The sequence below is a fragment of the Pteropus medius genome, unplaced genomic scaffold (genome assembly GCF_902729225.1).
Source record: "Pteropus medius unplaced genomic scaffold, Ma_sr-lr_union100, whole genome shotgun sequence".
NCBI classification, from domain to species: domain Eukaryota; kingdom Metazoa; phylum Chordata; class Mammalia; order Chiroptera; family Pteropodidae; genus Pteropus; species Pteropus medius.
In genome coordinates, this window is record NW_024351731.1 from 7,327,026 (window position 1) to 7,350,395 (window position 23,370).

Here is a 23,370-nt window from a genome sequence, read left to right on the forward strand (position 1 = left end):
AGCGGGACGCAGCGCGCATCAAACTCGCTAGCGCTGCGCCCGCCCGCCCTAGAAAGGGTCGCCGTCGCTCGGTGCAGGCTGCTCCCCAGATTTTGCCCCCGTAGGAGGGGCCTGGGGGGTCTCCGAGCGGCCTTCAGGAGCGGGCGGGGCGGGGCGAGGATCTTGGGCGGGACTAACAGGGTCCCTTTCGCTTTCCTTTTTGTTCTCTTCAACCGCCGCCGACATACGGCGCCGGCGAGGAGAGGGCGGCTTCCCGCGACGCGCACCTTCGCCGGCGCCCCGCCCCCAGGCTCGCGAGTCACAGTGCCTTCCCGCGCACAGCTTGCGCCACTTGCAGCTCCCACCGACAACCCGACAAGTCTACTCGCAACGCTGGAAGCGAATGAGTCGCCGAGGCGCCCCGCGACGGAAGAGTCCCGCGCGCCATGCAATCCTCGCCCGACTGGCCTCCGGAGCCTGGCGCCTTCCAGCCCTCGCCCTTCCCGAACCCCGTGCTGCATGCCCTCCACTGCCTGGCCCGCGTGCTGCTCTTCCCGGCCTACTGGGCCCTGGACCAGCTGCTGGGCTGCTGGGCGCCAATGGCGCGCCCGAGCGGCCTGAGGTGGCTGGGCACAGCCGCGAAAGCCGGAGCGGCGCTGCTGCTGCTGCTGCTCGTCGGCCTACCGCCGGCACTGCCCGGCCTGCTGCTCTGGCTGCTGCTGCAGGCCTGGCGCCGCCCCTTCTGCTACCAGCCCCCTCCGCTTTGCTGGGCGCCCCCCACGCCCTGGCGCCCCACAGCTGAGCCTGCGCGCTGCTTCAGCTTCTTCAGCGCCAACCTGTGTCTACTTCCCGACGGGCTGGCACGCTTCAGCAACTTGCAGCACAGCCAGCGGCGGGCCGAGGCCGTGGGCACCGTGCTGCTCACCGGCATGCGGCCCTCGCGCTATGGGGCCACGGGCTGCAGCGCGCCAGGGCCGGGGGCGCCCCGCGGAGTGCTGACCGCCGCGGTCCCGGAGGGTCTGGACTTCGTGTGCCTGCAGGAAGTGTTCGATCTGCGCGCGGCGCGCCGCCTGGTGAACCTCCTGGCGCCCAATCTGGGCCCAGTGCTGCATGACGTGGGCACGTTCGGCCTGCAGCCGGGGCCGCACCTCAAGCTGCTGGGCAGCGGGCTGCTGCTGGCCTCGCGCTACCCGCTGCTGCGCGCCTCCTTCCGCTCCTTCCCCTACGCTCGTCGCGAGGACGCGCTGGCCTCCAAGGGACTGCTTTCTGCACAGGTACCCGCGCACGGCCGAGAGATCCCCCGCCGGGGAGGGGGCGGGGCGCGGGGTCGAACGGGCACGGTTTGCTGGGGCTGTCCGTGGTGTTGCAGGCGCAGCTGGGACTCGTGGACGGGCACCGCATCGTGGGCTTCCTGCATTGCACGCACTTGCATGCGCCTAGTGGTGAGCCCCGCGGGCGAGATCGTTGGCACGTGGGCAGGCCAATCTGCCTCCGAGTGGTGGCGATGAGTCCTAACCCTCGCTTGTACCTCCGTTCCCCGCCCCCACCATTTGTTCACTGCCAGGCACCGAAAGCCCTGTGGAGTGCCCTGGCGGACTCACAGATGAGGACCCAGCAGGGCGGCGAGGGGGGGAAAGGGGGGACGGCGGCGCGGTTCCGCTGTGCGTTCCGGATGTGGAATGGCACCCTGGGCCGAGTCTTTCTCCCTTCCCACTCCCCGCTCCCTACAGAGGACGGGCCCTTGCGCTGTAAACAGATGACGCTGCTGCTGGATTGGGTCGAGCACTTTGAGGCCGAGAGCTGCCAGAGTGACGAGGCCGTGGCCTTCAGCGTGCTCCTGGGTGACCTGAACTTCGACAACTGCTCGCTAGGTGAGGAAAGGCTTCAGCGGGGCGGGCGCTGGCGGCCTGGCCCCGCCCACCAAGCGCTGCCCTCTCTTTGCAGACCAAGCGCAGGAGCAGGAGCACCAGCTCTTCAGCCGCTTCTGCGACCCCTGCCGCCTGGGCACACGCCAGGAGCAGCCCTGGGCTCTGGGTAGGCGCGCGGTCCGGGCGGACCTAGGGAGGGCTCCAGGCCGCACTCCCGCTGATACCGCTCTCCCCCAGGGACGATACTGAACTCTTCCACACTCCACCAGTCAGTGGCTTGCTCCCCAGAGATGCTGCAGAGGTGAGGGGCACCCAGGGGTCCAGGCACCGCCTCCAACAGAGAGGTGCCCGGGCTTTGATGACACCGCCCCCCTCAGGGCCCTGGAGCAGGAGGAAGGGCGCCACCACTACCTGGCAGGCCCTCCCCACGGAGGCTACCGGGCTGAGCCCTGGAGGGGACGGCGCCTGGACTACATCATGTATCGAGGCGTGCCCGCAAGCCCACTGAGCCCAGTAAGTACCAGAGCTCAGGGCGCTGGGCCAGCTGGCGCTGGGACACCCCCTCAACCTGCCTTCACCCCCCAGGAAGTAGAACAGGTGGCATTCAGCACTGCCCTGGCGGGACTCACAGACCACCTGGCCGTGGGACTTCGGCTCCGAGTTTCCATGCCCTCCCAAGGCAGGCACGCGGGCAGCAGCTGAGTGGACGGATGGAAAGACAGACAAGGATAGCGGAGCGTGAGCCTGGCCAGTCGCGGCTGAACCAGGCGACTTGATGGCTCTTTATTGTGCAGGCCCTCCCTCACACCGCCTCCTGGGCCCGGCGGTACTCATAGACGCTGCCACGCTCAGGAAAGGCTGGGAGCTGCGGGGGTGACCCCGGGGGTGGAGCAGGCTCCTCCGGGTCCCCGTAGCCCCCGCCACCTGGTGTGTGGAGGCAGAACACGTCCTGTGGAGCAGAGGGGCAAGATCAGTGAGGACGTGGTACCCGCCTGCCGCCCGCTGCGGTCCCCCTCCCCTCTCCTCCCTCCCCCATAGACACACAGCAGCGCACCCCAGCCCTGGCCCTCCTTCTTTCAGGAGCCAAATTAAACTGGGTCTCTGGTTATTTTTGCAAGTCTGTTCATTTTCCACAGGATTGGGGCCTCTGGGGTGATGGAGATGGGACAAGACAGGCGACAATCCTTACCCCGGGGTATACAAGCACGGACGTCTTCCCGCCCAGATTCACTGTCCGGCCATCCTTGCGGATCAGCAGGTTTAGGCCACGGGCGCCGGGCTCGCCCCCTGCAAGAGGCTCCGGGTGGCTCAGGAGGCAAGAGAGGGAGAGACCTGGCGGGGCTTGGTGGGGAGATAGGGAGAGACCCGGCGGAAGGGCGGATGTAGTTGGGGGAGGGGAGATGCGCTCACCGTGGAGACCGTAGGGTCGGAAGGCGCGGCGTTCGGTCAGTACGGACAGCAGCGCCTCCTCGCGGAACAACAGCTCGCGGATGACACCATCGCCGCCCCGGAATCGGCCGCGGCCCCCGGACCCCAGCCTCAGCTCAAAGCGGCGCAGGATGACCGGGTACCTGCAAGGCCAGGAGCTCAGTGAAGCCCGACGGGGCTCGTCCTGCGGCCGTCTCCCCAGCCCCGCCCGCAGGCTCACCTGCTCTCCAGAATCTCAGGGTCGGTGATGCGCGTGTTGGTCATATGGCTGTGCACGCCGCTGCGCCCGTGCCAGCCAGGGCCCGCGCCCGCGCCGCCCGCCACCGTCTCGTAGTAGCCCATGTGGGCGTTGCCCAAGGTCACGTTGTTCATGCAGCCCTGGCAGGGGCAAGCGGTTGCTGCTCTCAGCTAAGGCGGCATCCCCTCGGTGTGCGCTCCAGCCTCCCCGCAGCCCGCCACCCCAGCAAGCCAGAGCAGCGCCCGCCCGCCGCACCTGGGAAGCGGCGCAGGCCCCGAAGGCCCCCAGGATGACGTCCACTACGCGCTGGGACGTGAGCACGTTGCCGCCCACCACCGCTGCCTCGGGAGATGGGTCCAGGATTGAGCCTCTAGGAATCACTACGCGCACCGGCGCCAGGCAGCCCTGTGGGGGGAGGGGCCGGCTCTCAGGGGCAGAGAGAGAGAGATGCGTCCCACCTGCCAGCACCTCCAGGATCAGTCCGGTATTGGGCTGTTGGGCTGGTTTCGCCCCAGGCTCACTCAGGGTGACCTGCGGCTTGGGGTCGACCTACTGACCTCGCACACAGGACACCCCTGCACACCTGGTTGAGCGGAATGTCGCGGCCCACCAGACAGCGCAGGCAGTAGATGAGGGCAGACAGCGTAATGGCCCGCGGCGCATTGAGGTTGCCAAACACCTCCGGTCCGGTGCTGCTGAAGTCAAACACCGCACTGCCCTGCCCACCCGGAGCAGAGGGGAGAGGTGTCAGCCGCCTGACGGCTACGCCCTGGACCACTCCCCACCCTGCCCCCCACCCTTGCAGCCTGACCTGACTCAGGTTGATCTGCACGCGGAGTCGGATAGGGGAACCATCGTCCATGTGGTCCTCTGCAGACACCTCCAGGGGCAGGCCCCTGGCTTGCCGGGAGGTCCCAAAGGCCCGAAGCATGTCCCGCACAGCCAGCTCTGCATTTGCCTGGCAGGGAGTATGTTGAGAGGCAGCCTTGCCGCCTTCAAGGGGGGCCAGGTGCCCCCTCCCCTACCTGCCCAGCTGTCTGGGTACGGGCACAGCCACCCCATGCTCCTGCCCCCAGGCCCACCTGAATGTGGCCCATGTAGGCCTGCACCACGTCCAAACCATACTGCCCGATGAGCTCCCCCACCAGCTGGATGCCCTTTTGATTGGCTGCCACCTGGGCACGGAGATCTGACAGGTTGTCGTGCAGGTTCCGGGTCCCACTGCAGCCGGTAATCTTGCCTGGGGCCCGCAGGGCCTCAGTTACCGCTGGTTGGTGGATAGAGTCACCACTGAGCCACCCTCCAAGTCCCAAGGCTGCCTTGTCCTGCTCCACACCTGCTGAACCCTCGTGGACCCCATGGGCTTACTGTTTGGGCCCTCACTGGCTCCCCACAACCCTGCCGACTTCTTCAGCACCCCCAGCACTGCCCTTCTACTGAACCTCCTCCTTCCCAAACCCCAGTCTCCCCAATATACCCAGGCTGGGGCAAACAGCAGGAGTGGGGAGGGACAGAGACAGTTGTCCCTCTGCAAACTCTCCTCCCTCCTTTGATCCCTCCCCTCCTGTCACCCCACCACCTGGACCCACTCCTCCGGCCTCTCTGGGCCTCCCTCCCCTTTCTCAGGAGAAAAATCACTTCCTTGACCCTCCCCCACTCACATGTCCCTGGGCCCTCTGGCCCCACTGGCCCCCACAGCCAACCACTTTGAAAGAGCATCCAGGGGCTGTCTGCGCAGCACCCCCACCCCCAACAGGTCTGGACAAGGCCTCAGCTCCTGGCAAGCAGTGTAGGTCCTGGCCTCAGGGATCTCGCCCCACTTCTGGAAGGCCGTGCTCAAGTCCATGTTGAGGTCCTCTCTGAGGCTCCCTGGCCACTGGGTCCTCTGTCACATACCTATACATGACCTTTCCATAATCCTTGTCCCCCTGCCCTCACGCACATTGACCAAGAGAGCAACTGGACCTAGGTCACTCTATTTGTATCTTTGGCACCCACAGCAGCCTGTGGCTCTGTTATGCCACCCTCCACCCTGCCCATGTCACCTCCTCTCACTCTGGGATGCCCCCGGGCTCTCGGACCAGCTCTGTATTTCCCAATGCCCTCTCTCCCCAGACCCTGCTGCTGCTCTGTGCTCACTCACTGCCACAGCCTCCAACCTCCAGCTGTGCACACTTGACATCAACCCCGACCCCTAAATCCCATCGAATACCAACCCTGACCTCCAAAACAACTGCCTAATCCCACCATTGCTGCCTGGCTTAACTCAGCATCATCACAGATAACTGCAGCTGCCCCCATGCCACTCCCCCTGCGCAGGGTCCAGACCACCCTCGGACCCCATTCACTCTGCTAGTAGGTGGGGCCTGTCACAGTGCACAGGCAGACCAGCTTGGGCCCTGCTGAGGCCCTTCACAGCCTCCCCACTGTTCTGCCACCCAGTGACTCGGACCCAGGCCCAGGAAGGCTTTCCGAGCCTGCGGCCCCAGCCCCTGCCCTGCTGTCTCTCTGCAGCCCCTAGACCTAGTACAGACCCAGTACAGGCTGTGAGCACAAGCAGCTGCCCACTTAACAGGCTCCTCCCCTCCTGCATTTACTCCCTTGGGTGTCCTGGCAGACTTCCCATCCCAAAACCGCTGGGCCCTTCCCGGACCGAGGCAGAACTCGTCTCAGCTCCTCTGGTCATTGCTGAGAGATGTCACCACCTGGCTCCCCCAGCCTTGAGGCAGGCCTGAGATGGTGGGCTGAGTCCCAGCGTCCCACCTGGCCTGGCTTAAGGCAGCAGCATGTGTGCCAGCCCACTGAACCCCAGCCCCCAGCCCCAGATCACTTCTGCTCACCCTCCTCCTGGAAGACGCCCCCCTGGACGAGTTTGAAAGACAGAAAGACAGCACCCTCCTGCTGCAGCATGGTGGAGTGGGGGGGCATGGAGCCTGGTGTGATGCCCCCGATGTCTGCGTGATGCCCACGGCTAGCCACATAGAACACAGGCCGTGTCTGACCTGGCCAAAACACCTGGGGGTGAAGAGCAACGGTCAGCCGGGTGGCTGCCTGGCCCCCGAGTCCCCCGGGCACTGGCCCTCACCGGCGTGATGACAGTCAGGTCTGGCAGGTGGCTGCCTCCCGCGCTGGGATGGTTGCTCAGCAGTACATCGCCAGGGTGGAGGTCCGCCCCCAGGTGCTGGATCTGGGCCAGGAGACAGGCACTGAGTTGCGCGGATGGGCAGAGGCAGGGGCTGGAAGGCAGGGGGAGGGACCCTCCGAACCTGGAACTGCACGGTCTCCTGCATGGCGCCCAAGTGCACAGGGATGTGGGGGGCGTTTGAGACCAGGCCCCCGTCAGGGCCAAAGAGAGCGCAGGAGAAGTCTAGGCGCTCCTTGATGTTGGTGGAGATGGCCGTGCGCTGCAGGATTCGGCCCATCTGCTCTGGGGGCACAGAGTGACCAAGCACCTGCTGGCCCCACAGCACCCACAGCACCCACAGCACAGCCCCGGGTATGAGAAACAGGACCCTTGGCCTTCAAGGCCCCCAAGGCCGGCGGCCAGGACCCGAAGTGAGCGGTGGCCCACTTGGACACAATGAGGCTGTGACCAGGCTGTGTCTGGCCTGTGTGAGGGGCGTCCCCTACCCCAGCGTCTGGAGCCCCTGCAAGAACCTGGGGCCCCACATCTGCACTGACAGGTTCACTGCGCTGAGCCCACGTCCCATCCACAGGCAATCCCAGGGCACGGGCTGCTGACAGGAAGGCACCCGCCCTGGTGCAGGGGGCTGTGCCAATCCAGAGCCAGGCCATACTGCCTGCCCTGCCATCAGCCGAGACTCCGCTTCTGCCCCTTCCCCTGCGTGACATGTTCTCTCTGCACACCCCCGCCAGCCGTACCACCTGCACCCACGTCTGCCCAGCAGGCAGACCCCGCACCTGACACCACAGGGAGGAGGGCCCAGGAGGGCAGTGGCGCCACTCACCAGCAATGCTCATGAAGCGGTGCGAGAAGATGGACAGGTGGATGGGGTCGAGCTGGGCACCCACCGTGCTGGGGGCCTCGGCCCCCACTGACACACGGATGTCCCCAGTCTCAGTCACCTCTGCCTGACAGCCTGGTTCCACCAGGATGGTGCTGGGGACAGATATGCAGAGGGCCTGGAGGGACCAGGCTAGACACCCCTTCCAACCAGTGACCCCAGATCCCCAAGCCAGGGGACACCCAGGCCCCGGCAGCCGTGGCCCCTACCCACACCCCCACAGCCCACCAGGCCAGGCCTCAGCCCACCTGTTGCTGTCGATGATGAGGCAGGGCCCCTGAAGCTTGTGGCCGTAGCCTAGCTCTCCCAGCAGGTACACGGGGGTCTCTTGATAGCCCCCCTCAAAGTAGCATTGGGTCATCTGAGGAGGTGTGGAGCGAGTCAGATGCTTAGGGTCAGAACCCCCCGGTCCTCCCCGTCCACACCTGTCCCCATGTCCCTGTGGGTGTGGGTGGGTGGGCACAGGCAGGGCCACCAACCTTGTCTACCCGGGGAGGTCCAGTCTGGGCTTTGGGGGCGTCCTCAAGGCGAAGGCCACTGCGGCCAGTGCCCCTCACCCGCACATCGTCCACTATCACTGGCCGCTCAGGGATGACAAAGCCAAACTCCCTCATGTACCTGGTCCACCAGCCCAAGGGAGCCATCAGGGCAAGGCAGGCAGGCCGCAGGCCACCCGCCAGGCCTCACAGGATGTGAGCTCGCATACCTCTCCACAAAGGCTGCCCCGAAGTCACCGGCATGGGGCGAGCGGGCAGTGGCCGGGTGCTGGTGGGCCGACACCATCAGGGCGCAGTCCGTGCCCTGGTAGCGCAGGTGCAGGAAGCTCTCAGTGCTGATCTGGGACCTGCAGTGGTGGGCAGGCAGGGCATTCACCGATCAGGCCTCCTGCTCCAGCACTCAGAGTCCAGCCCTCTCTGACTACCACCTGAAGGAGCCCTAGCTGCACCTGGGAGGCCAGGAGGCACACCTGCCAATGGGTGGCGGGGATGCTGCGAGCCCTCTGCCCAGCTGCCCGCTCCCCAGAGCCCCACCTGGGGAAGCCCTGGGCCCGCAGGGCATCCACGCACTGCTCTTCCAGGCGGCTCAGTCTCTGGTCCAGCTGCACAAAGGTCTCAGGCGCATAGGGCAGCGAGCAGGGCTCCTGTGCCTCATGCACTACGTCTGCCAGAGCCAGCCCCAGTGCTGACAGCAGCCCGCTGTGCCTGTGAGGCAGGGCCACGTGACTGTGAGGGTGCGGCATCTCCCAAAGCCGGCCCCCACCCTAGGACCCGCGGTCCACGCCCAGACACACCTGTGGATGTGCACAGTGTCCATGCCCAGGGCCCGGGCGATGGCACAGGCATGCTGCCCGCCAGCTCCCCCAAAGCAAGCCAGCACATGGGCTGAAGGGTCGTGGCCTCGTGCCTGGGCAGACAGAAGGCAGTCAGGGGCTCACCCAGCGCTGTCGGGCTCCCCACCCATCACGCCCGTGGGCCTGCCCGAGGCAGGGGCAGGACTGCGAGGCGAGGGCAAAAGCTGACGTACCTGTGTAAGGGCGCGGATGGGCCGGCACATGGCTTCGTTGGCCACACGCACGAACCCCATGGCTACCTCCTCCAGGCTCAGCGGAGAGGCCGCGCAAGGCCCGTTGGTTAGGAAGCTGTTGACCTCGGTGGCCACAGCCTCCAGTGCCTTTCGTGAGGCCTCGGGGGACAGTGGCTGGTCCTCTCCCGGCCCAAAAATGCAGGGGAAGGAGGCAGGCAGCAGCCGACCCAGAACCAAGTTGGCGTCAGTCACTGTCAGGGGGCCCCCTGGGAGGTGTGCACAGTTTGCGGGTTGGGAGCTAAAGCTGGGGACCGGGAGTGGGCAGCAGGGGCGGGGCTGGAGAGGTGGGTGGTCTGAGCAGCATGGGGAGGGGCCTGCAGGGTGGATACCAGCCCTTACCTTTGCGGTAGCAGGCGGGGCCAGGGTGGGCTCCTGCAGACTCTGGTCCCACCACGAAGAGGCCAGACCTTGGCGGGGGGAGGGAGGACTGGAATTGGAGGAGGGTTGGGAGGCAGGGCTGGGGGTCCTGGCCCAGGTGGAGGGGCTGACCTGAAGAAGAGGCGGGATCCCCCACCAGCTGCCACTGTGTTGATGTCCAGCTGGGGGGCCTGGAGGGTGACACCAGCTGTGCTGGCCTCAAAGACGTGCTCAAACTCCCCAGCATAGCGGCTCACGTCAGTGGATGTGCCTGGGGGAGGAGGGGTGAAGAGCCGCTCACAGGCCTGATTCCTGGCATTGCCCAGCCTGGCCATTGAGCCTCCCCAGATGCCACGCTTCGGCCCTCATACCTCCCATATCAAAGCCGATGACAGGATGGCCCCCCTCCGCCCTATAGGTGGTGGCCGAGTAGCCGACCACACCACCAGCGGGGCCGGAGAGCACAGCGCGGGAGCCACTGAAGGAGTCCATGGGCGCCAGGCCACCGTCGGAGCGCATGAACAGCACCTGCACGTCCTGTGGGCGGAGCCACGGTGAGGGGCTGGGCGGGCACTGGGGGGGCCGCAGGGGGCAGGTAGGCGGTGCCTCACCTTGAGCTGGCCCTGGAAGCCCCGCCGGAAGCCCTGCACGTAGCGCTGGATGGCAGGCGTGAGGTAGGCGTCCGCGCAAGCTGTGTGCCCCCGGGGCACAATGCGCACCATGGGCATGGCCTCCGACGACAGTGACACGTGCGTGAAGCCGAGCTCCCGGGCCAGTGCGCCCACTTGCTGCTCGTGCTGGGCCCACCTGTGACAACGACTCAGGGCACTGCACCCCCGCGGCCCCCCCCAGGACCCCTATCCCGCCAGCTGCACTCACGTGTAGGAGTGCATGAGCACCACGGCCAGGCTGCGGATGCCTCTGGACAGGAGTCCCTCCAGCTTCCCACGCAGGCCCCCCAGGTCCACGGGCCGCTGTACCTCCAGCAGGTCCCCTGTGCGGCCTGCCGGGGAGTCATCATCAGCCTGTCAAACGCCCATCAGGGCATGCTGCCCCCGGAACCCCAACATCTGAGGCATGTGCACCTTTGACAGGTGTCCCGGAGCCTGGGTCCCCACGGTACAGCACCACACGTTCATCCACCTCCAGCACCTCTTCGTACAGCACCTCGGGCATGGGCACGGCCTGGGGGTGGGCAGAGGCTCAGAGGAGGCCCAGGCTGGGGTCCTGCGTGGGTGGGGCAGTGCAGGCGAGGAAAGGTGTCCCAACGGGCCAGTCGACCCGGCCAGGAGACAAGCAGAAGGGGCAGGCAAGGCTCGCTGCCCCCAGACATCTGAGTGGCCAATGGCCCTGTGCTCACAAGGGCAGCAACTTCCTGGAACCAGCAATGGGGGTGGGGGTGGGGCCAGGCTCCCAGCCCCCATCCTGAACAGGTTGGCTTGGGCTGCCCCACACCTGGGGCCCAGCACAGGGCATGGGGGCAGACAGGAACAGCACGACATGTGACGTCTCTGAAGGCTGAGGGGACGCAGCATTCTGCTACCAGTGCCTGGAACATCCCCTGCCTATCAGCTGGTGGCTTTGGGCTGTCACTGACACTTCCAAGGACTGCCCTCCCTGAGGAGCCACAGCATCCCTGGGAAAATAAGCTGCGCAACCCAGCCGCCTTACGGCACAGTGATCTCACCAAGTCAAAGAGGTCCTCGCGGGCCTGGGTGCCCACGTGCAGCAGGTCTCGGAAGCCACGTGTCACCAGCAGCGCCACTCGCTCCCCCCGACGCTCTAGCAGTGCATTGGTGGCCACCGTGGTGCCCATTCGGATGCTGGCAATGCGCGTGGTGTCCAGTGGCCGGTCCCGTGGCAATAGCATGCCCCCTTCCTGGAAACCACGTGGTCAGTGTCAGGCCTCTGGCCCCAGCGTCCCTCCCCATCGAACCACTGCGCCCTGGCCACCTGCTCCAGGATGCGGCGGATGCCCTCCGTGGGTGCGTCCACGTAGTTGGCAGGGTCCTCCGAGAGCAGCTTCAAGACCCTCACGTTCCCCGCTGGGCACTGGGCAAAGACATCGGTGAAGGTGCCTCCACGGTCGATGGCAAAATGGAAGCGGCCCTCGGGGCTGCCCATGATGACCCGGCTGGAGTCCAGCAGCAACTCTTCAGCTGGTAGGCCTGGGAGAACTGGGTGGAGCAGCTGGGGTCAGCGGAGAGGGCGGGGGTCACCCACAGGCGGGAGCCCTGGGCAGATTTGCGACGGGGATTTCAGGTCCAGGAAGGGCTCTGGGAGGAGCCGGAGCTGCAGCGTGCGCTCAGAGGGCGGGGCCAGAGCCGGGCAGGTTGGGGCGCCAGGCCCAATGCCCCCCATTACGCAGTTGTCAGCGCCCCGCTCCCAGAGCAAACCCAGGGCCTGAAGCAGGGGGACGTACCACCGGAGCCCAGGTTCTTTCAGCACGAGGAGGCACGGGGTTGGGGAACGTCTGGAGAGCTCCAGTTCCCAAAGGCTCGACCTTTGGGCCAAGGCCCGGCGGAACACGGGACGGGGCGGAGCCTGAGCAGGTGACGGAGCCGGGTGGAGCGGGGCGGAGACGGGGGCGGGGCGGGGGGAGGTGGGGCCGTTGCGCTGAGGCGTGGCGGGAGGGTCCCGGTGCGGGGCCTACCTAGCCAGACAGCTCCGGGTCGCTCGCTGTCTGTCCGGGTCTCACTCGCTCCAGGCCCGGCCCACCCCCGCGCCTGCCCGGGAGCCGGGTCCGCCCCCTCCACGGCCAGTCTCGGCGCGCCCGGCCCTCCCGGTTGCGTCATGCTCAGGCCTGCCCGGAGCCTCCTCCGCTCTCCGCAGCCAGCAATCCGAGGTCGGCCGGGCGGCGGCCAAGGGCGGCGGCCAAGGGCGGCGGGCAGCTGGCCTTTCCAGTCCGATCCCGGGCGGGGCGATGCTGATTTGGAGCGCCCCCTTCCCAGCGGCCCCACGCAAGTTGGCCGTGCGCCGCCGATCTACCTGCCCACTCTTGTCTGTCCAGAGGCTCTTCTCCACCCCCCCCCCCCCCACGAGCCCGCGCTGTTTCCGCGAGGCCTGGGGTCGCCCATCCCCGTGGCAGCTTCCCCGTGCAGTGGCCAAACGCCGTGAGCCACCTCTGGTCCCTCTTTCTCACGCCCCACCCCAACCTGCCAAAAGTCCTGTTGTTACTTCAGCCTTCAAAGTGTAGACGCAGAGCACATCACTCTCCACATCCCGTTCCTAGCCAAACCTGTCACTTCTCACCAGAAAAGGGACTGTCCACCCCACCCACCCCCATCAGCCAGGGAGCCTAGAGGGCACAGGCCCAGGGGACAGAGCCTGCCTTTAGTCTCCCTCTGACCTGTAAGGCCCTCCTGGTCCTCATCTGCCCCGCACTCCGCCAGCACTGGCCTTTGCACTGGCCTCAGCATACAGCTCACTGCCACATCAGGGCCTTTGCACAGGCTGTGCACCCGGAAAGCTCCACCCAGCCTTCCGTCTCCCTCACTTCGGTCCAGCTCTGCTCCAATGTCATTTACTTAGTGCTGTCATCATTTCCCCACTATATCTGCTAAAAGAGCCCCCACCTCCGTCCCTCATCCCTTGCTTTGCTTGGTGTCCCTCCACAGCGCACGTCATAGCCCCTCCTTTCAGTCTCGGCACAAACTGGGTAGGGAAAGCCTCGTGGGCCTCTGGGAACAGCCCTGCACCTGGCGCTGCCCACCTTGTCCAGCATCCTTGAACTTGATGGTTCTCCGCCGGGGTAGCCGGGGGCTGGAGGCCACCTCAGCCAGGAGCCCGGAGCCACAGAAGCCCAGGCTGCTGGCCCGGTCCCTGAGCACCAGCTTCAGCTCTTGGTTCTCCTGGATCAGCCGCACCAGCCGCCGCAGCTCCTCGTTCTCTTGTGCCAGCCGCTGGATCTCCTGCCGCAGGCCCTCATAGCTGCTGAGAAGGGACATGCCCAGCAGCAGGGCAGCAGCTGCCAGCCACCGGAGGGCTGGCGAGGGACAGCGGACCCCGCCATTGTGAGGTCAGCACTGCCCCCACCCCTGCAACTCGGCCACATTCCGGGGCTTCGGAGCCAGGCCCGGCAGACTGACCACCTGGAGTAGGCGTGCCTGACCTCTGACCTTCAGCTTCCCTCCCTGCGGAGCCCAGACTTGCCCGAGGCCTTGGAGTCCCTTGAGGGGCCTGGAGAACAGAAGCTTCTTCATCCCAGGCCAGCATGTAAAGGAGCTGAGACTCAGGTGTTCCCACCTGCCTCCTGGCCACCAGCTGCATCTCCACCCACCTGTGCCAGATTGTGGGGCTGGGTGAGTGGGCATGGTCCCCAAGGCAGTCACAGCCGGCACTGCATCTGAAGGGTGGGTGTTTGAGCTGCCCCGAGGCAGGGGGCACGGGCCCAGCAGCTGGAGCTAGATGATGCTGACAGGGCCCGTCAGAACCCAGGAGCAGGGTGCTGAGCATGTTGGGCTCAGGTTGGAGGCCCAGAGATGAACTGGGCGGTGCTGGGCCTGCTGCAGGGGTATAGGGAGTGGCGCTGTCACTCAGAAGGCTGGCGCCCTGGACAAGGCCCTACATTCAGGGTCTTGGCCCCTGGGGGCAGGCAGCAGGCAGGCCCCATGAGAGGTCTGATGACAGTAGATTCCTGACAATTGGATTTCCATAGATCAGGGTATTGCTCTGGGCGAAGCCAGCTGCCACACACCCCCAGCTTCTCCAGCCCCTGCTCAGGGTGCAAAGCAGAGTGGAAGAAGGTCAAGGAGCTCCACAGAGAGGCTGAGCAGGCTGGCTGCCTTTGGAGGCTGAGTGTGGCAAAGCATTGTGGGAGATGTCAGTGGTGAGAAGTCACAAAAAAGTTCCAACAAATTACCACGAACCTGAAGGCTTAACACAAAAGACATTTATTCTCTTTCAGTTCTGGAGGCCAGAATTCCAAGCTGAGTCTCACGTGCTAAAAATTAAGCTGTCAGCAGGAATGGTTCCTTCTGGAGGTTCCAGAGGATTGGTGCTCGCCTTGTCCGGCACTCAGCATTCCTTGCTTTGTGCCTATGTTACTGCAGTCTCAGCCTCCGTGGTCACCTCGTCCTCTCTTCTTCTGAAACCAAACATCCCTCTGCTTCTACCTTAAAAAGGACACTCATAATGATATCTGGGGCCACCTAGATGATCCAGGACAATCTCCCATCTCAAGATCCTTAAATGTAATCACATCTGCAAAGTTCCTTTCGCTACATAAGGTAACGTTCGTAGCCTTCGGGGATCAGGACGTGGACGTCTTTGGGGGTGTTCTGCATCTTACTACACTGGCTGGACCCGAGACAGACTGGAAATCTTTCTCCAAGCACACACAGATCCGTTAGCAAAGGATGGTACCTCACTGGCTCAGGGAGCTTAAGCACAGTCTTTGCCCAATAGGGAGCCAAACTCCAAACCATGTTGACCCAGATACAACTTCCAGTTAGCTAGGCTTAAATATAAGAACTGGCGGTTGAGATATTGAGTAGTGACGTGGGAAGCTGCACAGTAGGGGGGAAGTTGCGCAGTATGGAGCCAGACTAGCCTCTAGACGGAGAAACTAACAAAACAGCAGAATCAACAAGCCCGAGGAGGGACTGGCTAATCATAACCCAGAGCCACTGTAATAGATCATCTAACATGTCCAGTTTTCAACAAAAAATTGAGACCTGCACAGAAACAGGTTAGTGTGACAGCTGCACAGGAGAGGTAGGATCTAGACTTTGGACTCTGGGATATATCCTGGTACATCTGCCCCTTGGGTTTCTCACTGCCAGGATTATCTAGATGGACTTAAGGTATTTTATGAGTGAAAAACACAAAAATGTGTATGAAATGATCCCATTTTAAAAGGGAACCAGAATTCCAAAAGCCATTGTATGGCTGTATACGTTCAACTTCCTGTCATAGTGTATAATTTACATGTAATTCCGCGAATACAGAGAAAAACATGGAAATAACCACTTATTAAAGTAAATGGAGGGGGTGTGCAAGCCAACGTGCAAAATTAAAACTGCTCTAAAACGTCATGTGACCACATGTATGTATAATATAAAATTGTCTATTTTAAATGGACAGATGTCAACACCGAACGGTTAAGAGAACGTGAAGAGCAAGTATGTCGCTGCTCGGGAGAATGAACGAGCGCACTGGCCCGCACAGGCCACACCGCGCTTCCTGCAGCGGTCGCCGCTCCCGCCCGCGGACCTCCAAGGAGACTCCAGGCTTCACAGAGACGCAAAGGCGCGGGGGGCCGACCCGGGCGCCGTGGGAATCGCCCCGCGACAAGCCCGATGGGGCGTGACCGGGGTACTCTGCCCGCAGCGGGTCTCCACCGCTGGCAGCCGCGGAAAAGCTCCCCAAACGAACGCGGGCGGAGCCCGGCCCGGCCAGCCCCGCCCGGCCAGCCCCGTCGACACTACCCGGGACCGGAAGTGAGGAACGCGGCGCCGCCCGGAACCGTAGTTCTCTGAGGCCGGAAGTGGGGGGGGCGTCCGCGCCGCCGGGAGCCGCAGTCCTCCGGGAGGCGGAAGCGGGTCTGGCGGCCGGGCGGCATGGCGGGGCTGGAGCTCCTGTCGGACCAGGGCTACCGGGTGGACGGGCGGCGCGCCGGCGAGCTGCGCAAGATCCAGGCGCGGATGGGCGTGTTCGCGCAGGCGGACGGCTCGGCCTACATCGAGCAGGGCAACACCAAGGCGCTGGCGGTGGTCTACGGGCCGCACGAGGCGAGTGGGCGAGCTCCGGGGGCGGGCGGTGGACTCGGGCGGCGACGGTCGGCGCACGCCTCCGTTTACGCAGCACATATTCCGGGCCGGTTCAATCGGAGTAAAAGCCAAAGTCCTCGCACCGCGGTGCACAGTGGCCCCCGTCCGCTGCGCCCTCCGCTCCTCCTCGCCTTTCCTCAAAGCGCCAGGCGTGCCCCACCCCCTCGTTTCCTCGCCTCTATTCGGACTTCACTGTCCAGGTGACACCTCCCCAGCCCACGGGGCAATGCCCGTCCCTCCAACCACACGCTTTCCGGCCTTTCTGCACCTGTCACCTCAGACACCAGTTTAACTTCTCTTTCTCATAATTTGTCTCCCCACCAGAACATAAACTCCGTGAGGACAAAAACTTTAAATAAAACTGCCTGGTTTTAATGCCATGTCTCCAGTGCTGTAATAGTGCCCACCAGCACGAGCACTGAAAAACTGCTTAGCGCAAGCGTTTAAGAGCCCAGCCTTGGGAGGGGATGAGGCAAGGATGGAAACGGGGAGGCCTGTTAAGACAGATCAGATTCAGAGGTGATGGTCGCTTAGACTGTTCAACTGGCCCTCCCTCGGACTATGTCTTGGAGGTAAAGCAGTTGTACTTGTTGAGATGTTGGAGGCGGAGGGAGAAGGAGGGAGGCTGAGGTTCAGGGCCTGAGCCCGAGGAGGGGTCATGTGGGCTGGGAGGGATGGGCTTAGCTCATGGGTCCTTCTCCCACAGATCCGGGGCTCTCGCTCACGAGCCCTGCCAGATAGGGCCCTGGTGAACTGTCAGTACAGTTCTGCGACCTTCAGCACAGGTGAGCGCAAGCGGCGGCCACATGGAGACCGGAAGTCCTGCGAGATGGGGCTGCAGCTGCGTCAGACTTTTGAGGCGGCCATCCTAACACAGCTGCACCCACGCTCCCAAATTGACATCTATGTGCAGGTGAGCAAGCAGTAGCCCTAAACCCAAGGAGAGGAGGGAGATGGAGGGTATGAGGGGGCGTGGGGGTTGGCAGCCTCATGGACTGATGTCACTGGGGGGTCCGTGCAGGTGCTGCAGGCAGATGGTGGGACCTATGCGGCTTGTGTGAATGCAGCCACGCTGGCAGTGCTCGACGCTGGGATACCCGTGCGGGACTTTGTGTGTGCCTGCTCAGCTGGCTTTGTGGACGGCACAGCTCTGGCAGACCTCAGCCATGTGGAGGAAGCAGCTGGTGGCCCCCAGCTGGCCCTGGCCCTGCTGCCGGCCTCAGGCCAGATCGCACTCCTTGAGATGGATGCCAGGCTGCATGAGGACCACCTGGAGCGGGTACTAGAGGCCGCTGCCCGGGCCGCCCGCGATGTGCACACCGTGCTGGACCGTGTGGTCCGGCAGCATGTACGTGAGGCCTCTATCTTGCTAGGGGACTGAGCATCTGGCTACCCTGCCCAGAATAAACCCACACACAGAGCACTGCACGTTTCTCTCCCCACAGCACTTCATACCCTCAGAGCCTCACCTGGTGCTAGCTCCTGAGGGTGACCAGGGACCCTCACCCACACATGGACGACATACCTCTTGCAGCCTCAGGGTTCAAACCCTGAAGAAGAAGGTGGGGGGAGTGTGTCCCTGGGTGGAGAGAGCAGCTTGTGCCCAGAAGGGCTCAAGGCAGCTGAGCAGTGAGGTTGGGCCTGGCAGAGTGAGCCCAGCCACTGGACTGTGGAGTCTATTATCCTCACCCACATGTGCAGGGCCCTGAGCAAAAGGGCTGATGGAGAGCTCAGCTGGCTGTGGGTGCCCACCCTGGAGATGTGGGGGCCACGTCCGACATTCTATGGGCTACGGCTTGGACTAAATGACTCCTTTCCCCTGAAGAACTCTTTGGGCCTGTCCTGCTACTTTGGGCTCCAAAAGTACAACAGACACATGCCCTCACTTCGGGCCTTCTCAGCCCTGACCTGTCTGAGTCATCCTCAGTGGGACACAGGCACTCCCCCTCCCCACCACAGCACCTTCTTCTTCAACAGACCCCCCCTTCCTCCACATCCTGCTCTCAGACCTGCCTGAACCCTGACCACCTGCCCCTGGAGTCTGCACTCAGAGTGCTTCTCCCCTAAAATCCGGTAACCTCCCGGCCTAGACAGCAGTGCTCCCCAGCCCCTTTGAAACCTATTTAGGCTAGTGGTGCCATCTGCACCTGCCTCCTTCTCTTGGTCATCTGACCCCGTCACCCGGTGCTGGGCTTATGCTGTGATTCTGCTCATGCACCCACTGCCATTTTTGGTGACCGACATCCATAGGAGTCTGCCAACGCTTGGTCTCTCATTTCACTAGGCCCCCTACTTCCCACCCACTCCACTGGCACTCAGACCTGACATTGCCGGCAGCGGCACCTTCAGAACATCCGGTCACCGCATCCGCTTTTCCACCCACCTGTCTTAATTGACCATTCATCTCTGATTCTCTTAAGAGCCGGAGCTTTCTCGCTGCCCCCGAGCAGCCCGGGCGGCGACAGCTCGTGTTCACCGCTCGCCGCCGCCGCCGCCCTACACTGCGGCCCCAAAGCCCGGGTCCTAGTCCTGCTGCCGCCACACCCACTCTGTTCCGGGCATGCGCGGTGGTGCCCCGGGGGGGGCGGGGCGTGGGCTGGTGCCGCGCGTGCGCGACCACGCGATGGCTGCCGGGACCGGAAGTGCGGGCGAGCTCGGAGCTCCACTTCCGACCCGGGCGGCGGGCCCGGCGGGCGGCTGTGGCTGGCAGCGGGAGCCGGGTCCCCGAGCCGCGCCGCCCCGCCCCGCCCCGCCATGGGCCTCCTGTCGGACCCGGTGCGCCGGCGCGCGCTCGCCCGCCTTGTGCTGCGCCTCAACGCGCCGCTCTGGTAGGGCGGGGCCCGGGAGGGAGGCGGGGGCCCGAGGGCCCGGGGCTCCAGCCGCCGGCGCTCATCCCCTCCGGCCCATCGGCGTTACTTGGGGCTCGGGGCTCAGGTCTTCCCGTCTGGCGCCCCGGCACCGGGACTCCGGGTCCAGTTCCCTCAGACACGTCCCTTCGACCCCCGGTGCCAAGGTTGAGGCCACGAGCCGGGGTCCCGGGACTCGCTAACTCTCCAGCGGCCCCTCCGTCCCCTCTCCCGCAGCGTGCTGAGCTACGTGGCGGGCATCGTGTGGTTCCTGGCTCTGGCTTTCCCGCCGCTGACCCAGCGCACTTACATGTCGGAGAACGCCATGGGCTCCACCATGGTCGAGGAGCAGTTTGCGGGTGGGGACCGTGCCCGGGGCTTCGCCCGGGACTTCGCTGCCCACCGCAGGAAGTCGGGGTGAGCGGTAGAACCGTGTTTACGGGGGCCAGTCAAGGGTGATCAAGGCCGGGAGCTCTGCTCAGAGGCCCTCCTGTGTCTCTAGGGCTCTGCCCGTGGCCTGGCTGGAGCGGACGATGCGGTCGGTGGGACTGGAAGTCTACGCGCAGAGTTTTTCTCGGAAACTGCCCTTTCCAGATGAGACCCACGAGCGCTATGTATTGTGGGGAGGGAGTGTGCCTGGGACCCGATGGCACCTTGAGGGGTGGTTTGAGGCCAGGAATCTCGGTGGGGGTTGTCCAGGGACCAGAGAAATCCCCGATGGGTATTTTCTGACTGTAAAGGGGAGGCTTCAGCTGTCTAAGGGTGGGGCGGTGCTGAGGCTCCCCCCAATACTGCCTGCAGATGGTGTCAGGCACCAACGTGTATGGCATCCTGCGGGCCCCGCGTGCTGCCAGCACTGAGTCTCTGGTGCTCACCGTGCCCTGTGGCCCTGACTCTACCAACAACCAGGCCGTGGGGCTGCTGCTGGCACTCGCTGCCCACTTTCGAGGTGAGGTTCAGGAGTACCGCTGGCAAGGGAGGGTTTGGCCACTGCCCCAGGCCCAGCTGACCCTGCTTCTGGCCTCCAGGGCAGATTTACTGGGCCAAAGACATCATCTTCTTGGTGACAGAACATGACCTTCTGGGCACCGAGGCTTGGCTCGAAGCCTATCACGATGTCAATGTCACTGGTGAGTGCTCTTGCCCTGCTCTGCCTCTTCTCTCAGGACTGCTGTCTTCACCAGCCCCCCGTGGGCAGCTCATTCACCTGCTCCTACAGGCATGCAGTCATCCCCTCTGCAGGGCCGGGCTGGCGCCATCCAGGCAGCTGTGGCCCTGGAGCTGAGCAGCGACGTGGTCACTAGCCTTGACGTGGCTGTGGAGGGACTCAATGGGCAGCTGCCCAACCTTGACCTGCTCAACCTCTTCCAGACCTTTTGCCAGAAGGGAGGTCTGCTGTGCACGCTGCAGGGCAAGGTAGGGCCGCCTGTCGGGGAATGCGGGGCCTGTGTGTGGGAGTGAGCTGACCCTATCTCCAAACCCTCTAAGCTGCAGCCCCAGGACTGGACGTCAATAGACGGGCCCCTGCACGGTCTGCAGACACTACTGCTCATGGTTCTGCAGCAGGCCTCTGGCCGCCCCCACGGTCCCCACGGCCTCTTCCTGCGCTACCGCGTGGAGGCCTTAACCTTACGTGGCATCAACAGTTTCCGCCACTATAAGTATGATCTGGTGGCAGTGGGCAAGTAAGTGGCTGCTGGTCCCCCCTCTCTGTGCTGGGACGCTGTGGGGCTGTGGGGGGCCTGATGGGCCGTGACCCTGCCCCTCGCCCGCAGGGCTCTGGAGGGCATGTTCCGCAAGCTCAACCACCTGCTGGAGCGCCTGCACCAGTCCTTCTTCCTGTACCTGTTGCCCGCCCTCTCCCGCTTCGTCTCCATCGGCCTCTACGTGCCGGCTGCTGGCTTCCTGCTTCTGGTCCTGGTCCTCAAGATATCCTCTGCACGCCTGCTACCTACTGCAGCCGGCGGCAGGCCCCTCCACTCTAGGCTGGGGAGAGCTCTCCATCCTCGGGGTGGAGGGTGCGGGTGAGCCTTGGGCCCCTCGGGCAGATCCTGTCGCAGGTCTCGTCAGGGTCCTTGACTAGGCCACGCTCTAGGACTGTGGATGCAGCTGCATGAAGCCGGCGTGGGCCCTGAGGAGGCTGAAGCGGCCTCTGGACCCAGTCCTCCCCTCCCCCCAGCACAGGTGATGGTCCCCTCCTCCTGCTTTTCGGGCGGACTTCTCAGGTCCCAGAAGAAGGTCACTGCTACCACTCAGTCTCAGCTGCTGGGGTGGTGGTGAGGATCCTGGGAGTTTGCCTGACCCCAGGGCCCACCACCAAGTACCTGTGTGCCCTGCAGGGTATGGGGCTGGCCTCGCTTGTGGCGCCCTTGCTGATCTCACAGGCCATGGGCCTGGCTCTCTACGTCCTACCAGTGCTGGGCCAACACGTGGCCACCCAGCACTTTCCTGTGGCCGAGGCTGAGGCTGTGGTGTTGACGCTGCTGGCCATCTACGCAGCTGGCCTGGCCCTTCCACACAATACCCACCGGTGAGAGCTGGGCTGGGTGGGCACAGGCAGGGGGCTCCCTAGACATGCAGACAGCTTTCTGTGAGCGCATTGCCTTGCAGGGTGGTGAGCTCACAGGCCACGGACAGGGGCTGGATGGCACTGAAGCTGGTGGCGCTGATCTACCTGGCACTGCAGCTGGCCTGCATCACCCTCACCAACTTCTCACTGGGTTTTCTGCTGGCCGCCACCATGGTGCCTGCTGCTGCGCTCACTGAGCCCTGTGGACCCCGGTATGTGCTGGCCAGCCCCCACCGTGGAGCCCACTGTGACGTGTCCTCCACCCCCAGGGCCTATGTTCCTCACCACAGACTCTGCCCTCACACCATACCCCTCCCCCCACAACTTGGTGCCTGTGCCACCAACTCAGTACCCTCCCTGACCCTGCTCCTCCACGCAGGCCACTGTATGCTGCGCTGCTGGTGCTGACAAGCCCGGCAGCCACACTCCTGGGCAGCCTGTTCCTGTGGCGGGAGCTGCAGGAGGCACCGCTGTCACTGGCCGAGGGCTGGCAGCTCTTCCTGACGGCGCTGGCACAGGGTGTGCTGGAACACCACACGTACGGTGCCCTGCTCTTTCCGCTGCTGGCTCTGGGCCTCTACCCCTGCTGGCTGCTCTTCTGGAATGTGCTCTTCTGGAAGTGACGTCTGCTTGCTCTGCGGCATGAGAACTGGTGGGGACTCTCTAAACACCCTCGGACTCTCCTTCCTAGGAAATAAACAGGCGTCTGGTTTCAGCTGCCCCTGGGCTCTGGCCCACTGTCTGCATGGGGCCGCATGGCCTGTGGTCTTGGCTTTCCTTCCTGGAGGGCACTGCCCTGGCCCATTTGCAGGAGGGCTAACCTGTCATTAGAGTGCTGCCAGCAGGAGTGAGGGCCCCGGCCGTGAGTGCCCTCGCCCAGCCCTGGAAGAGTCTGCACGTCACAGTCCAGCACTGGGTGGGCTCAGGGGTCTGACAGGAGGGGACACGCCCAGAGACCTACTGCATCAGTGTGGTCAGCCCTGGGGCTGAGGGGCGTGCAGTGGCTCTGGGTAGAGCAGGGAGGGGAGCCCGGTCTCCTTCCTCAGGGCTGAGCCAGCCCAGGCCAGGTGCCTGCAGCAGGTGGGGCAGAGGCAGAGTTGGGGAGCCCGCCCACCCACCTGGGAAGCAGACAGGCCAGGAATGCAGCCCCGGGGGAGGGCACTGTTGGGCTGGCCCAGGGAGAAGCTGCTGATTGTACCGAGGTCCCTGAAAGAGCCAGGACGTCTGGTGTCCATTCTGGAGGGAAGAAAAGCAGCGTGCCAGGAACACACCTCTTCACAGGATTGACGAGGCGCCCCAGCAGCACCCCATGGGCAAGGGGCCATGTGCTACAGCACCTGGAGGGCCACATCCCAGGATGGTGTAGGCTGGGAAGTCCTGGGAGGAAGCTCCAGCCCCTCGGGCCTGCCTCGGGGGCTCATCTGCTTACAGAGGCTCCCCTCGACACCTGGGGTTCCCTGGTTCCACAATGAGGGGGTCAGCTGGAACTCCCTCCCGCCCCCACTCCCAGTACCAACACCCAGAGGGCGTTTCTCCGGGGCCTCTCTCCAGAGAGGTCATTGCTGGTCACCTGTCAAGGGGTATGTGCACTCTCCAGTGTTGAGGGGACAAGGGTACCAGAACCCCCACTGTGACAAGCAGCCTGTCTGGTCTGCTTGTCCCCAAGGTCTGGCTGGAACCTTGAGCTGCTTTCCGTGTTGGACAAG

The 23,370-nt window shown here is 64.3% G+C and overlaps 4 protein-coding genes across 10 annotated transcripts; 3 read left to right on the forward strand and 1 right to left on the reverse strand.

Annotated features, from left to right (window-relative positions):
• The first annotated feature begins 51 nt into the window (after window positions 1–51).
• Window positions 52–2,955, forward strand: LOC120588811 (sphingomyelin phosphodiesterase 5-like). Of its 2 annotated transcripts, XM_039846084.1 has the most exons (7): window positions 69–1,253; window positions 1,349–1,421; window positions 1,710–1,850; window positions 1,924–2,013; window positions 2,085–2,148; window positions 2,225–2,360; window positions 2,433–2,955. In XM_039846084.1, the coding sequence occupies exons 1-7, from the start codon at window positions 426–428 to the stop codon at window positions 2,547–2,549; spliced, it is 1,449 nt and encodes a 482-aa protein (XP_039702018.1). In that variant the 5' UTR covers window positions 69–425; the 3' UTR covers window positions 2,550–2,955. The 2 variants fall into 2 exon arrangements, with proteins under 2 accessions (XP_039702019.1, XP_039702018.1); XM_039846085.1 differs by lacking the exon at window positions 2,085–2,148 and having other exon boundaries at window positions 52–1,253.
• Window positions 2,577–13,742, reverse strand: OPLAH (5-oxoprolinase, ATP-hydrolysing). 5 transcript variants are annotated; one of them, XM_039846074.1, is made up of 27 exons: window positions 13,192–13,742; window positions 11,433–11,656; window positions 11,167–11,358; window positions 10,565–10,664; window positions 10,359–10,482; window positions 10,091–10,286; window positions 9,851–10,016; window positions 9,612–9,750; window positions 9,462–9,529; window positions 9,063–9,328; window positions 8,830–8,942; window positions 8,570–8,740; window positions 8,245–8,382; window positions 8,018–8,156; window positions 7,787–7,899; window positions 7,482–7,633; window positions 6,780–6,940; window positions 6,599–6,700; window positions 6,354–6,528; window positions 4,596–4,780; window positions 4,325–4,471; window positions 4,097–4,231; window positions 3,769–3,918; window positions 3,496–3,653; window positions 3,258–3,418; window positions 3,037–3,134; window positions 2,577–2,796 (listed from the first exon to the last, which is right to left on the reverse strand). In XM_039846074.1, exons 1-27 carry the CDS (start codon window positions 13,424–13,426, stop codon window positions 2,650–2,652), a joined length of 4,155 nt encoding a protein of 1,384 aa, XP_039702008.1. In that variant the 5' UTR covers window positions 13,427–13,742; the 3' UTR covers window positions 2,577–2,649. The 5 variants fall into 5 exon arrangements, with proteins under 5 accessions (XP_039702008.1, XP_039702009.1, XP_039702012.1 ...); XM_039846075.1 differs by lacking the exon at window positions 13,192–13,742 and adding an exon at window positions 12,133–12,324; XM_039846078.1 differs by lacking the exon at window positions 13,192–13,742 and adding an exon at window positions 12,133–12,150 and having other exon boundaries at window positions 11,433–11,713.
• A 2,209-nt stretch (window positions 13,743–15,951) lies between these two features.
• EXOSC4 (exosome component 4) lies at window positions 15,952–17,677 on the forward strand. Its single transcript, XM_039846095.1, has 3 exons — window positions 15,952–16,210; window positions 16,956–17,162; window positions 17,271–17,677. Exons 1-3 carry the CDS (start codon window positions 16,040–16,042, stop codon window positions 17,628–17,630), a joined length of 738 nt encoding a protein of 245 aa, XP_039702029.1. The 5' UTR covers window positions 15,952–16,039; the 3' UTR covers window positions 17,631–17,677.
• Window positions 17,678–18,886: 1,209 nt separating this feature from the next.
• On the forward strand, window positions 18,887–22,410 carry GPAA1 (glycosylphosphatidylinositol anchor attachment 1). Of its 2 annotated transcripts, none has more exons than XM_039846083.1 (12): window positions 18,887–19,077; window positions 19,333–19,512; window positions 19,598–19,709; window positions 19,897–20,044; window positions 20,124–20,225; window positions 20,315–20,511; window positions 20,584–20,780; window positions 20,871–21,024; window positions 21,184–21,279; window positions 21,435–21,625; window positions 21,706–21,876; window positions 22,044–22,410. In XM_039846083.1, exons 1-12 carry the CDS (start codon window positions 19,004–19,006, stop codon window positions 22,285–22,287), a joined length of 1,866 nt encoding a protein of 621 aa, XP_039702017.1. In that variant the 5' UTR covers window positions 18,887–19,003; the 3' UTR covers window positions 22,288–22,410. The 2 variants fall into 2 exon arrangements, with proteins under 2 accessions (XP_039702017.1, XP_039702016.1); XM_039846082.1 differs by having other exon boundaries at window positions 18,912–19,077; window positions 20,294–20,511.
• The last annotated feature ends 960 nt before the right edge of the window (window positions 22,411–23,370 follow it).